The following is a 15,078-nucleotide window of genomic DNA, read 5'->3' on the forward strand; positions in this document are numbered from 1 at the left end:
CGACTGGACTATTTTTGAAAATAGTGGAGCACTTCCAAACTCGTTCGGGATGAGTAAGCACACTTACAATTTTTTGTGTATTTTTAATTTGAAGTGTCAATTTCACATATCCACCGAAACGATCTTAAACACTAGTTGGCAATTCAATACTTCAGCTGGTGTAGTTGTAGTCAACGGCCCTGAGTTAAATAAGCTCATAAGCTGTATCAATTTGTATATGCAATTCTAATAACTGTTTCCGGTGGTTTGCTCGTCAGGTTTCATGCGAATGAAGTCAAGACTGGTGGCATTTTCCGATGCACACCCCAGAACATTACTGTCCACATCAAGCCTGGCAGCATTCCGTTCGTGAATCCTGACAAATCCAAAGTTCCGGAGAATCTCCTGGAGGCGCGATTTCCTCATCATAGCTTGTTCTTTACGAGCGATGGAACACAACAGGTGCAGAACATCACCGCACCCGTGCCCGGAGATTGGTTTGCGATTGCGTTTCGCTCTTGGTCTGACCCTAATGACGGCAAGATTGAACAACAAGGTAAGATTTTTCGACTTCAATTTTTGGTCAAATCAGAAAAATTTTCCTGCCATGTGTATACCCACTTTTTACACGGTCAATCCAAATCTGTTATATGTATACATGATGCAATCACATGCGGTCTACACGTATTATATATGTATTGGGGTATGGCTATTAGTACTTGTCAATTTGAAGTTATTGTAGAAAGTTCGTTGGATAAAAAAGAAATTGTGACTAGTTTAATTTGCTAGTTTAGTTCTTCTTACGACCTTGTATTATTATTTACTTTTTCTACCTTTTTATTATTGACTTGAATGATTTATTAATTATTTAAATTGATACCCAAAAGTCTGTGTGTGAGGTGAAATTTTTTAAGTTTCCAAAAAGTTGATTTTTCGAATGAGGGTGCGATGCCAATTTGCCGGTAACTTGAGAGCGAACATCAAATGTTCGTTCTTCAAATTTTGTGTTTATCTGGCGGCTAATAACGAGTTATTGACTGCCCGAGAGTATTATTTTTCTAAAGTAGTCCACTCCCACTACATGTCTCTAGTACTTGAATTTTCATGCTAGAATAACGGGTGATGCCGTAAAGTCCGCTAGAAGACACAACACCGTTTCTCTCGTAAGTAACACGTGTTTATCGTAGTGTAGTGATTTCGTTAGTTTTTGTATCATAATTTGTTGTTGAAATGAGTGGAATTCAACATCAGTCACGCAAAGGAATGAGAAACGGTAAAAATAAAGTCTCTAAAAAAACTATTCAAGGCTGCAATGTTCAAAATCGATATACGCTAGAGCGTCGAGCGTCAGCACGGCGTCAAACAAATTGAAGGTATCGAAAAAAACTTATGACGTTGATTACCATAGTACTTTTGACTATCTCATACTGAGCTTTTCAATAGTTTGCTCCGCATTATCTGCTGTTTTAGTGTGCCACAAATCAGTAAAATTTACTGAAGAAAGTATACAAGGCTTAGGCTTCAGAATTTTTGCAAATTGTGATGATTTTACTCCTGTATACATAAACAGCTGTCAACAAATTAATAACAGGGCTTATAAAATAAACAGACGAACAATTTTTCTAATGCGTTTGTTGGGCATTGGTATACATATTTGGGATAAAAACAATTTTGCGCAATCGTGGATTTACCATCACCAGTATTTCAAAACAAGCTACGATGAAATTATCAAAACTACTTGCAAGGCGTCTGAATCTGTGTGTCCTTTCTTGATGAAAAATGCTGCTGCGAACGCAAAGAGAGTGTCTGTTAAGAAAGGTCAAAACAACGGGATCACTCAATTGATAGGTTCTGGCGCAAAAGAGGATTTTCATCACTTTTTGAGATTGTTTCTCTTATAGGATGGTACACTGAAAAAGTGGTTGAGGTTTTGGTTAAAAGTGAATCCTCTAAAGCATGCATGATCCGGAAAAGTGTGAAAGATTTTGGCGAGGTCAACTTGACTTGCCTCTTCATAGAGTTTTAAGAACCTAGTCGAGCTCGATCTGGCTTTAAATACGCGCGCCGAACAGCCATGACAGGCAAGGATTCGCGTAGCCGAGCTGTTGACACGCCGCGCCGATCTGTGTCCACGGCGCGGCAGCAGGGCAGTCTTCGTTCTACAGTATAGTAGTGAAAATCACGTGCTGAGTGCAAAAGAAAGAAAGTGGAAAGAAGCGTAGAGTGTGAGAGTGGGGAAGTTTGGAGGACCAAAGATTAAAATAATAAACAAGGTACGGTGACAATTTACATTCTGTGTGATTTCATCCAAGTCCACCCCGATCCTCTTCCAAAGAAATTTGCTCAACTTCAATTGCCGGAAGTCTTGAACGATCATCATGCCCCAGTGCCGATATATACCGCGAGCTATCCGGTCACGTGGCCAAGGTAAGGTGGTAAAATAGAAAATAATGTTCCTGGTGCCCAATAATACGAGTATACGTAATGATAATTCTTAGAATTTAGTGAGGTAGATAGGCACCCATTTGTCCGAATTACGATCTCGTGTTTTGCTGTCGCGTTTTTGCCAATTCGTGTTGCAAGATACAGCTACGTATATTCAATTGTAGAAATTCCATGAAACAGTTTACGAAGCGAATCACGAGGAGTCGGCTGTAAAGTCGGCAGTTGCCAGCGGATTCGAGATGTTTCTTCGTGTAAGTGAAAAAAATTGCGTTACTTATCTCAATTATGTGGGGGATGGTGGCGGTATAGGACCTTTAAAGCTGTTGTTGAGAAAAATCCAAGTGTAAATAAAAAAAGAGTGTACTGATCAAGTTCAGAAAAGAATAAGCACTCTGCTCCGAAATGTAGCGAAGAATAAAAAATTGAAAGGCAGAGGTAAATTAATAGGCAAGATGATTGATGAACTTACTATTTAGTACGGATTGGCTATACGTAGAAACTGTTATTATAATGAAGATAAAAAAAGCTATTTGCACTACGCTTTATCATGAAATTCCAAGTAATGAAAAGCCTCAACACCATCTATGCCTAGAGGGCCCAAGATCATGGTGTGCTTGGCAAGTGCGAAAGGCAATCGGAGGAGAGAAAATTAATTACGAGGATGATCCAGCAATGCCGAATGAAGCTTTTGAAGCAGGAAACGCAGCCAATTTACGAAGAGTTGAGCAGAACTGAGCTGCTAACGCGTTGCTTGAGTGGGTTTACTCAGAACTCTAACGAAAGTTTTATACTGATGATATAGTCAATGGCTTCAAAAGCTGTTTCCAGTGGCAAAACTGTCATCGATATTGCTGTGGGCCTTACAGTAATTCATTTCAATGATAATTATAAGGGAATAATATAAGTCATGAGTCAACTTGGTACAACAATTGGATTTCACTGTTGTAACTTTTACTATGAAGCTGACGCCACGCGTATTGCGCAATCTGAGCGCTCCCTCACTGAAGAGTCAAGAGAAGCCCATAGAGAAACTATTTCATCAAGAGAGGATGAGGAACAGAAAAATGTCTATTCGGAAGGCCAATTGATATGGCCCAGACATTGCAGATTAAGGATGTACTGGCTATATATTCTCAACCAAAAATGCGTCTCGTCAACAATATTGAATACTGGGTGAAAAAATTATTATTTGTAAAAGCTGTTTTTACGAAACTATTTGTTCAGTGCCCTGGAAACTTCTTGATTGTAATGTACAACGTTTTTACGAGAACGTATCCAAAATTCGCGATTTTTCCTCCATTTTTCAAAATTTAAAAATTCAAGATGATGAGAAAATTCTTTAGAAATTTGTGTGTATTCAGAAAAATTAACGAATTCGTGAAAAAAAAAACATTTTCTAAAAATTTGTTGAACAACGTTTTATTTAAATAATTTATTAATACCTTTCGGACATTATTCTTATTCAAATTTGATTTTTTCATCGTCTTTCTGATTGTTGAAGTTCTTCTGATTTTTATCTTACCATAAAGTATTCAATACTGTCGATTAGATTCACTTTTGGCTGAGAATGTGTAGCCAGTACATCCTAAAAAGTAAACAATAAATTTCCTTAACATTTTAGTACCCAAAACTTCAAAACTGTCTTTCCCAAAACTATGTTTTTCAAGGTGGGCGACCAACTAGCACCTTGAATTGTTGACTGATCGACTCCAACTGAAGCTTCACAATGACATTTCTTAATGAAGTACGTGGGATATTTTTTTCGATTCTTCGAAATTTAACGATTTTAGGATTGATTTATGACCGATATTTTTCATAAGCAAAAAACTTTTCCTTTCAAAACGAACGCGGTTTCTGTGAAAATTAATATTTCTGAAATCCTACACACTTCGCTAGATTTTGGCATCTTCCTTTAAAATGATTTTCTCCCGTGGAGATGATTGAAGAAAAAAAAGTCTTCTCTCGTCAGCCACTCCGGCGCTATTTTGTTTTGAAATATTTGAAAAAAAATTCTTGTAATTTAAGACTTATATTAACATGTCTGAAAAACAGAATTACAAAATATTAATTTTTTTCTTAAAAAATATTGGAGAAAGTGACCCTTCATTTCGTCTAAGCAATGTCTATTACCCCTTGATGGTCAGTCCAATTCCGATAGGTCTATTGAATGAAAATGGGTAGACAAATTGAATAAAAAGCAATTATCAATATTGGGACTTCACTCAGAAAAAAAGATACCCAGATACCTGTCTCCGATTCTAATAAAACTTAACAAACGCGCAAATAGGATAAGTGCTGGATTTAGCACAACTGGCGCCCCGGGCCAAGATTACATGGTGCCTCTTTTCAAGAGAGAGGACGAATTAGCAGCTTTCTACTCGACCCATTCAAGCGGATATAAAATACTGAACCCGTATGAGAATTTTCGAGACTTTTCTTTAGATTTAACCAGAGCTAACGACATGGATGTGGAAAGTTTTGGTAACTACTTTTTTACATTTTTTTTTTCAAATTTTTGCTTTTTTTAATTTTTGTTTTTTTTCCTGATGTGCATTATTTTTCTTTTTTCAGATATTTGCTTTTTTCGATTTAATCTTTTTTTTGGCCACAGAACGTAGGTTTGTTAGGTTTCAGCCTGTAATCGCAGCTGCATCTTTTCCGCGCCACTAATTACCGACGTGCAATCACCGTAACAGCGTCTTACATGCTTTACCATAAGTTCTTAGATCTATATCAACCCTGCAGTTACCATCATACTGTACAGCATGACTACATTTATAATTCTCATGCATCATGCCATCAGTTAACAAGCAAAACCAACTCGCAGCTAGGCAATTCTAAGCAGCGTACATATATTTGAACGGCATGTATTTTCACATTTCCTTGTATACAGGATACTGAATGTCATATTCGAAATGATGAACTCCGGCAACACATTTTAGACAATAATTTGAAAAGGTTCATATGCATACCAAACACGGAGAACGTAAGACAAGAAATTTGTAAGCATTCCTCAACATCCTCTACTCATAGAATGTGAATAGACAAAACGTCCTGTCAGCACCCACAGATTGGCCCTCATAGACCAATTGTCTTGCGTTAACTTACCTTGAAACCTAGCTTACAAAAGAAGAGCTCCCCCTACTGTAGATTTCCATTTTACATAAACGTATGAATATAGGAGAATATGATCTGAATTTAAGCCGGTAATATAACAAGTTAATGAACGGAAAGACAAAACACATAAATAGTAATGAATACGTATGTGGAATTCGGAAATGAATTAAAGAAATTGAATATAAAGAAAAAGTCAAACTTTTAATTAGTGATTCGATTGAATATCAATTCTTTATCTCTTATGAGTCATGAGTACATCATCAGGATATTTATTTGATTATTTTTCGGTTAGCGATACCTACCGGGTATATTCTGTTAAAGAAAAATTGAATCGAAACCGAATTTGCCACGCGAAGGTTGTGAAACGTATGTACGAGAGACGGCGTGAGGGAGCCGGAAGCGGAAGCGGCCATGTGTAAAGCTAGAATAGTCTAGAAGTCTCCAGAAGGTTCGAGAAACCGAGGGAGGAGCTATATATATATGCGCGAAACGAGCGAGGAGGAGAGAGTGAGATGTGAGAGTGATAAGCGAGCGTTTGAAACGAGAGTCGCGAGAGCAATCGATTATTGCGGGAAAAAGAAAGTCAGGGTTCGGCGGAAGTCCATGGCCGTAAACCCTGCATGGATTGGATGTCGCGTGGGTAAATCGCGAATATCCCAACGAGAATCAAGTATTGTACGCCCAGCGTTAATGTAATTTATATTTATATCATTGTAAAGTCAAGCCCTTACCCTAGCCAACTCCGAAAGTGAACCCCTCTAAATAAAATAGATATATATTGTGACCGACAATTATTTTCGTTACTATCGTGGCCCCACTTTGGGCGCCATTTTGTAACACGATAAAATTTCTCGCGAGGGTTGAACGAAGAAATGCACCCTACGGCGCAGTCACTAACCTGAATAATTAGACATAGAAAGAGATACGATAAAAGAAAGATACGATTGTTGGGCGCCAGACGCACATGCGTCAAAGAGGATAGATATTTAGAGAAAAAGAAAAGGTAAAGGTAAAGGTAATAGGTAAAGGTAAGGTCAGGTTCTACGACGGTTTTGCACAGCTTGCTCAGTATAGACAAGATAATGGTAGAGGGGAGGGGTCGAATCCAATAGACAAAATAAGAAACAGGTAAAGCAGAAATAGTATCGAATATATTGATTAAGAAGCGATAAATTTAATAACCAGCAAGTAGCTGAAGAGATTGAGATACAATTACGATAAATGCGATAATTAACAATATGTACAGAGGAAAGTTAAGCGAGAGATTTAACAAATAACGGAACATTTTCCGAATAAGCGGGAAATATGCGTAAGCTCGCGATACTATGATTCAAGGTAATGATTAATACGGTTTTATAATGAATATGCAGAACAGAAAAGATATACGGTACTTAAATTAAGCATTAAGCAGGTGAACCATAAAATATGCGAAGCGATTATAAAACACATGCGAGATACAAAAATTGTAATAGTTATCACATTACCAGAATTATCAGAAATATGCAAAGACAGGGATTTATGAATGACAAGATAAATTCAAGGCAACAGGTCAAGTAGAAAATTATTATGAAATATAGGTACTAACAGATAATGCGTAGTCTCTAGTTTGCGGTAAGCGCGAGAAGAAAGAAAGGTAATACGCGGTACGATAAAAGATAATTCAAGATAAGGCAAATAATATTCAAGAAAGTTAATATGCAACATACGACAAACCAAAGAGACTACGGACAACTACGATCAGCGATATTAGCGACGAAAATAATGAAAAAGATGTTATGCGATACGGTACAATACTCCAATGTCAAATGAACGACGAGCGGGACCACGCAGCGATGTAAGATCGCTCACGCGGTACGCTCACTAAGATACGATAATCAACGGTAATAGGTAAAGAGACAGATATGAACTAATCAGAGAAAATATAGCAAAATATCAATGCTTAATAGCTAAGATAAAAATTGATCATTTAACAGAACGCGCTGCTATACAGCGATATTAGACATTTAGATATTCTAGAAGAGAAAGATAAGGAAATAAAGCAATAGTCACTAACAATGCGTAAGTAATAGTTAACCAGTCGCGAGGCTACTTGCAATAAGAAAGAGAAAGGGACAAGATAAGAGATAAGAGAGAATAAGGTACGAGCTCAGGTCGCTCAAGCAGACCAACTGCAAGATAAAGAGAAAGGGTACGAGCCCAATTGGCTCAAGCAGACCAACTGCAAGATAAAGGGAAAGAGTACGAGCCCAATTGGTTCAAGCAGACCAACTGCAAGATAAAGAGAAAGAGAGATAAAGGTAAAGGTACGATATATTGCAAGTACTCTCGTGGCTTCACAAAATAGAAAAGGAACCTCACTTACGTAAAAGAAGATCTAACAGGTGCTAGAGAATGCGATACGATAGCGTTACGGCGACTTGCGTAGCGATAACAAGAACACGTTTGCAATTAACGAAAACTGAAGGTAGAATTAACAAAAGAAAATCACGTCTGCTATTAGCGATAACTGAACGTAGTGTTAATAAAAGGAAAGCACGTCTTTATTTTTCGAGAACTGATCGTAGAGTTTAACAAAAGCACGTCTTTATTATTCCAGAACTGATCGTAGAATGTCGAGACAAGCGATGATCCTGATCCTCGTCGCGCTACTGTCACGTGATTTTTCCTCAAATTTGCGGTATTCTAATTGGTCAGCAGGTCGCGTAGGTCTGGTCTACGGATAGGCGGCGATAACCCCTCGCCGCTAGTTTTTCTTCTTCTACGACGACAGGTATCGAGGCATCGGGACGTCGGAAGGTGGACGGAGATGTTTTCCCTCAGCTGTGCGGTATCGTTGGTGAGAGGGGAGGTCGTACTGCTCATGTGTTGTGATATTGAGGTGTGCGGCAATATTACGTCACCGGTCCTTTGGACTTGCGACCGACTGTAACTCACTCCTTGCTTTACTGATACTCCCCGTTGTAGCTATTTCGTCGGCGCTGTATCCCGGCCCTTGCTCATTGAAGCCCTTATGCCGGAACGATCTGGTGGTGATGGCCCTCAACCCGGATCCCCACACTATATTCACCAGATCCACGTGGTCAGCATAGTCTAGCCTATTCCACGCCGCAGTCCTTCGATAGGACGGTTCGTGAAGAGAAAACCGTCCTCTATTTGATAGACAACGACTTAGTAGATGTCATGGTCGGTTCAGCTCCAGGCTGATAAGTATCGTCGACGGGAGGCTTTGTTGTGTTTTTGACGCACAGCCCTGTACGCCGCCTGACGATGCATCCGAGCGGTAGAAGCATTGATTCGTGGTTCGGCTCCTGGCCGATAAGTCTTAAATAGTCGGAGGTACTATTTGTGCATCACGCACGACCCTGTTCAACAACGAGATAGGCATCCATCGGGAGTGGTTCCAGCGGTATTCGTTCGTCTGTAGTCGGTGGTGGTCGATGTTGAGCTGGTACGTGACTCCTGTCAGGCAGTGTTCTGGTTTCTTGACGCGAAGGTCTCGTAGATGGTTCTCGCAGAGCATTACAGAATCAGAAAATAAAGTCAAATTAGCATAATAAAGAGAATTCAACTTAAAGATAATTAGTCGTTCATTTTTGGAGTATTGGCCTCAGACGCGCTTTAGTTATTATTAGCGATATTTGTACCTAGGGGAATGCGATAATTAAACAAAGTGACGGGGTACGAAATACCACGTCACAATATATATATATACATTGTTTCACAAGCAAAAAAAAAAAGTCTCGAGTGTGTAAGAATTATTTCCTTTAAAATATCAGAAGTGGGATACTTATCTTTTAACCCCTCAAAAAAGTAAAACACTGAAAGTGGGATAGTGCGCGCCAAAAAGAAAACGATACCGGTATATATATGTATATATTTGTATGTGCTATATATATGCATACGTGTTTTAGTAAAATATAGATATACGACGCGTATAAAAAAAAAGTGAACCGCGCGTGCGCCGAGTGCAAGAGTCGTGTGAATGGTGGACGAGCGAGAATTTGAAAATTTTGTGTAGCGGGAGGGCCAAGAAATGATGCTGGGACGATCATTTGGACGGGGCTACGCAGGACAACGTGCATCATCGAGAGAAAATGTCACCCCGGGTAGAAATGAGCAACATGGCGTCGAAGCGAGATCGTCGGTACATGTCGTCTTGGGAAATAATCAAAATGGCGAACAGGCGGGACGAGATCCCTTCTTGCCAGCAACATTGACGAGCCAGCGTCAAGGAGCGGGACGACCACCGCTCGGGTCGAATGAGTCCCATGGAAGCAGCGAACAGTCGGTAAATCGAGATCCCCCGAGAGGACAATCGTCGGTAACGGAGCAACCGGTAGTGCCAGCACTGGTCAACGCACTGCGTACTATATTATCGACCGAAAGTCACGAGGCAGTTGCGCAATTGGTAGCGGGACTGCTGGTAACTCAGCAACAACAGTCACAACCGGTACAGCAGGTCGCGAGCTCAATACCCAGTTATCATGTGATCCCTGATTTGTCGAAGAATATCGAGGATTTCACTGGTGAGGACGATGGTCTCAGTGCACGAGAATGGATAGACAACTTGGAGTCGATGCAACGACTGCATCAATGGCCCGACGGATACCTGTTAACAGCAATACGAATGCATCTTAAGGCAGGTGCGCGAGATTGGGCACGAGCGCGAGTGAGAGAACTTCAGATTTGGGACGATTTCCGCAAAGCTTTCTCTGAAACGTTTATTGTGCGCGAAGATAAATCATCGAAGTGGGTACGCATGGAAGCGCGTCGCCAAGAACGGAACGAGTCGTTAACTAGCTATTTTTATTCAAAAGCAAAATTGTGCGCGCCCCTCGGACTGACGTTCCGAGATGAGAAACTGGAAATACTCAGTGGGTTGTGGTCGCGTGAATTGTTTAATTCAGTGATGCCAGCGTATCAAGGGACGCAAGACGAATTGCTACACGATATTTTGTATTATGACAAAACGCTAACAAAACAAAAAGGATTTCATCGTAACAATCGCGATCCGGTAACGTCGAGACAACGAAATCAGCGGAGCACTAGTGAACCGAATCGAGCGCGAGAGAACAGAGCGACAAGTGACACGCGGAATACAAACCCATCGAAAAACGAAAGGTCGAGTAGTGAACGTGTGTGTTTCAATTGTAAAAAGACGGGGCATTTGATGAGAGAATGTCCGGAGGAACGGCGAGGGCCGACGTGTTACAAGTGTAATAAAAGAGGTCACATTAGTCGATTTTGTCGCAGCGGAGAAGGAAATAATAGTAACAGCGATAAAGTAGTGAATAGTGAGAATCGGACAGTTCAAACGATCGGCGATAAAAGTGACAGTACAGCGGAAAAGTATTTGAAAATGGCAATAGTGAACGGACGCGAAGTACCAGCATTCATAGATACAGGTAGTGCGGAGTGTACTATTCGGGCAACACGGGCATTGCAAGAACGGTTCGATATTTTACCGGTAAGAAGTAATTTGAAGCCGTTTGGTCCTGGAGCCGGAGTTCGTCGTGGAAAGCCTCGGTAAAATCGTCGCAACGATTGTTATCGACGGAGTTGAAGTAAAAGACACGACGATGAATGTAGTGTCGGATAATAAACAAGCCATGGATGTGTTGATCGGTCGTAATTATACCGAGTCGCCGGGTGTCGCGTTTAATAAAAGTGGCAACAAGTTTACTGTGTATCGAAAACACGAATTGCCTATCGAGTGTGAACCGTCAACGTTTACGAGGTTAGCGACGGTTGAGAACATTGTGCTACCGGCAAATTCAATTTCGTTAATTAACGTCGCGGATTGTGCAGAAAATTATTCTGTGCCAGTGTCAAATTGGGGAATTGGTGAACGAAAAATTCCAAAAGGACGTGTGACAGTGAACGGTGAAATATCGAATGTTCAGTTTGTGGAACGACCATCGCGAGGCGTCGAAGAAATTTCCGTGGAAGAGATCAACATCGGAGAAGACCAACCGGAAGCTGTGCGTCGACAAGTGAAAGAGTTACTCAACGAATTTAGAGATTGTGTGTCGACTGGATCGCATGATTTAGGGTGTGCGAAAGAAGTTTTTATGGACATTAAGGTCAAAGAAAACGCGTTGCCAGTACAGTGTAAACCGTATCGAGCTACGATCCGTGAGCGAGAGGAAATTCGTGAGTTTGTGAGCGAGTGGAAGAAAGCAGGTATTGTAACAGAAACCGAATCGTCTTATGCTAGCCCAGTATTATCAGTTAAAAAGAAAACGGGCGAATCGAGACTGTGTGTAGATTTTCGAAAGTTAAATTCCATCACAGAAAGAGTTCATTTTCCACTGTCTAATATTGATGATCATCTCGCACAAATTCGAAATAGTTCGGTATTTATTGTACTAGATTTGGCCCATGGTTATTTGCAAATACCATTGACAGAAAACGCGAGGGAGAAAACGGCAATAATAACACCAGAAGAGACTGTAGAATTTACCCGTATGATTTTTGGTTTAATGAATGGCCCGCCTATTTCAGCAAGACAATGCACAAAGCTCTTAGTCCATTACGGGACGAAGTAGCGTTATTTTATTTGGATGATATTCTGATACCGGGAAACAGCTGGGGAGATTTGATATCGAAATACGACTGGTGTTAGAAGCGTTGAGAAAATCGGGTCTCATGATTAAATTGTCGAAATGTCGTTTTTTGTATCCGAAAGTCGCGTATTTGGGGCACGAAATATCAGCCGGAGGAATTGAACCGGGTCAACACAAGGTTCTAGCGATTAAAGAATTTCCAGTACCAAAGAATGTACATGAAGTGCGTCGTTACTTAGGTTTGACGAGCTACTTCCGAAAATTTGTACCTCGTTTTGCAGTTTGCGGCACCGTTGACGAATCTCTTGAAAAGTGATGTACGATTTGAATGGAACGAGTCTCAGCAACGAGCGTTTGAAGTATTAAAATCCAATTTAACTGAACAACCGATTTTGCAAACGTACGACCCGAAGGCAGAAACAGAATTGCATACGGACGCGAGCTCCGCGGGTTTAGCAGGAATGTTAATGCAGAAAGACAACACTGGTAAATTACGTTTGGTCTATACAATTAGCCGAAGAATGAGTGAGACAGAGAGTCGTTACCACAGTTCGAAATTAGGATTGTTAGCCATAGTTGGGGCAGTTACACGTTTGAGAACAATGTTGGCGAATATTGCATTTACGGCAGTCACGGATTGTCAGGCCTTATGTCATTTGAGTACTCATAAAACGTTGAATCCCCAAATTATTCGTTGGAACGATTTGTTGAGCGAGTACGACTATCGTATTATCCATCGACCTGGTGAAAAGTTAGCACATGTGGATGCGTTGAGTAGAGCGCCAGTCGAATCACCCGAGATGTTAGAACGAGTGAACGTATTGTCAGTGAGTACCGAAGAAGATACAGTATTATTGTACCAAAGTATCGATGAAAGTTTGAAGTTGAAGAAAGAAATTTTGTCTAAAGCGTTAGCAAAAAGAACACGTTACGAAAAAGGATGTGTGGATGGTTATGAGTTGCATAACGGAATTTTGTACAAGCGAAAAGGAGAGAAATTGTTGTATGTTGTGTCAAGAAGTATGAGGAAACGTATTGTTGTACGATTTCACGATATGAAGAGTCACCCTGGTGTCGAGCGAACGGTGTCAAGAATTTTGGAGCAGAGCGTACGTGAAGCGTCACATTCGAGCATGTTTACAGTGTATAGTCGCGAAGTCAAAACCTGGTCGATAAGAAGGCGAACTACATCCCAGTCCCCCCGGAAACCGACCATTCACGGTAATACACATGGATCATTTGGGCCCGTTTGTCATGAGTTTCCGAGGAAACAAGTATGTGTTCGTGATTGTGGATAATTTAACAAAATTTGCGTGTATTAGGGCAGTCAAAGACACAAAGACAGTAACGGTGGTACGAATTTTGGAAGAGTTTGTACGGGAGTACGGTGCTCCGATGAAAATTGTCAGCGACCGAGGAACGTGTTTCACCTCGAATACATTCGAAGAATTTTGTCGTCAGCATGGTGTTAGACACACTTTGAACTCGCCGAGACATCCGCAAGCAAACGGGCAAGTGGAACGTTTAAATGCCACACTTGTACCTGCGATTCGTGGTAATCTGGAAGAAGATGAAGGACGAACTTGGGACAAAAACATAGGAAAGATTCAAAGTGATATAAACGAGATGAAAAATGCTACGACCGGTAAGAGCCTCTTTAAACTCGTTTATGGTTATGTGCCGCGTCGAGACGAAGAAGTTCGGAAATGTTCGTACGAGGAAGATGAAATGTATCGAGATCCAACCGAATTGCAAGAAGAAGCGCAACAGAGCATTCGCATCGCCCAGGAAAAGATAAAGTGTCGTCACAATAAATCACGAATTAAAAGTACAGAGTTCAACGAAGGTAGCATCGTGTACATGAAAACGGTACCAAATGCTACAGGCGAATCGACAAAACTCCAGCCGAAATACCGTGGTCCGTTGGTTATTGTGAAAAAGTGGCCTGGAGATACGTATCATGTGACAGATTTAAACGACAGCGCGCAGGGAAAACGTTATGCGTCAACAGCGCACGCTAGTCAACTGAAGTTGTGGAAACCGTCGAACGAAGAGTCCAGCGGTGAAAGCGACGACGAGGAAGAAACATCGCCGAGCGAAGAAGTGGAACCGACGAAAGCGAAACCACCTGATAAATCAGCTGAAATCGACCGAGACAAAGTGATAAGTGTGAGTGCGCGACCGAAATGTGCAAAACGTGTTCCGTCTCACTTACGAGACTACGAAATGTAAATGTAAACTAAGAGTGTGCGTGATGAAATGTGAGAGCGTAGTATTTGATATTGGCGTTGTGTGAGAATGTATGAGCGTGAAGCTCGAGGACGAGCAAACTGTCGGATGGTCGAATGTTGAAGAAAAATTGAATCGAAATCGAATTTGCCGCGCGAAGGTTGTGAAACGTATGTACGAGAGACGGCGTGAGGGAGCCGGAAGCGGAAGCGGCCATGTGTAAAGCTAGAATAGTCTAGAAGTCTCCAGAAGGTTCGAGAAACCGAGGGAGGAGCTATATATATATGCGCGAAACGAGCGAGGAGGAGAGAGTGAGATGTGAGAGTGATAAGCGAGCGTTTGGAACGAGAGTCGCGAGAGCAATCGATTATTGCGGGAAAAATAAAGTCAGGGTTCGGCGGAAGTCCATGGCCGTGGACCCTGCATGGATTGGGTGTCGCGTGGGTAAATCGCGAATATCCCAACGAGAATCAAGTATTGTACGCTCAGCGTTAATGTAATTTATATTTATATCATTGTAAAGTCAAGCCCTTACCCTAGCCAACTCTGAAAGTAAACCCCTCTAAATAAAATAGATATATATATTCAGAGTTTCAGAATTTTTAAAGGAAATAATTCTTACACACTCGAGACTTTTTTTTTTGCTCGTGAAACAATATATATATATATATATATATACCCTAGCCAACTCTGAAAGTAAACCCCTCTAAATAAAATAGATATATATATATGTATGAGATAG

The 15,078-nt window shown here is 40.9% G+C and overlaps 1 protein-coding gene across 2 annotated transcripts in view; it reads left to right on the forward strand.

The window, feature by feature from the left end:
* LOC107217132 (transmembrane protein 8B-like) overlaps positions 1-15,078 on the forward strand; it is a 557,855-nt gene that overhangs the window by 410,676 nt on the left and 132,101 nt on the right. For both annotated transcript variants that reach the window (XM_046738348.1, XM_046738347.1), the window contains one exon: positions 258-535. In XM_046738348.1, coding sequence (XP_046594304.1) covers positions 258-535 — 278 coding nt within the window. The remainder of the gene's footprint in view (positions 1-257; positions 536-15,078) is intronic.

The sequence above is a fragment of the Neodiprion lecontei genome, chromosome 4 (genome assembly GCF_021901455.1).
Source record: "Neodiprion lecontei isolate iyNeoLeco1 chromosome 4, iyNeoLeco1.1, whole genome shotgun sequence".
In the NCBI taxonomy this organism is placed as follows: domain Eukaryota; kingdom Metazoa; phylum Arthropoda; class Insecta; order Hymenoptera; family Diprionidae; genus Neodiprion; species Neodiprion lecontei.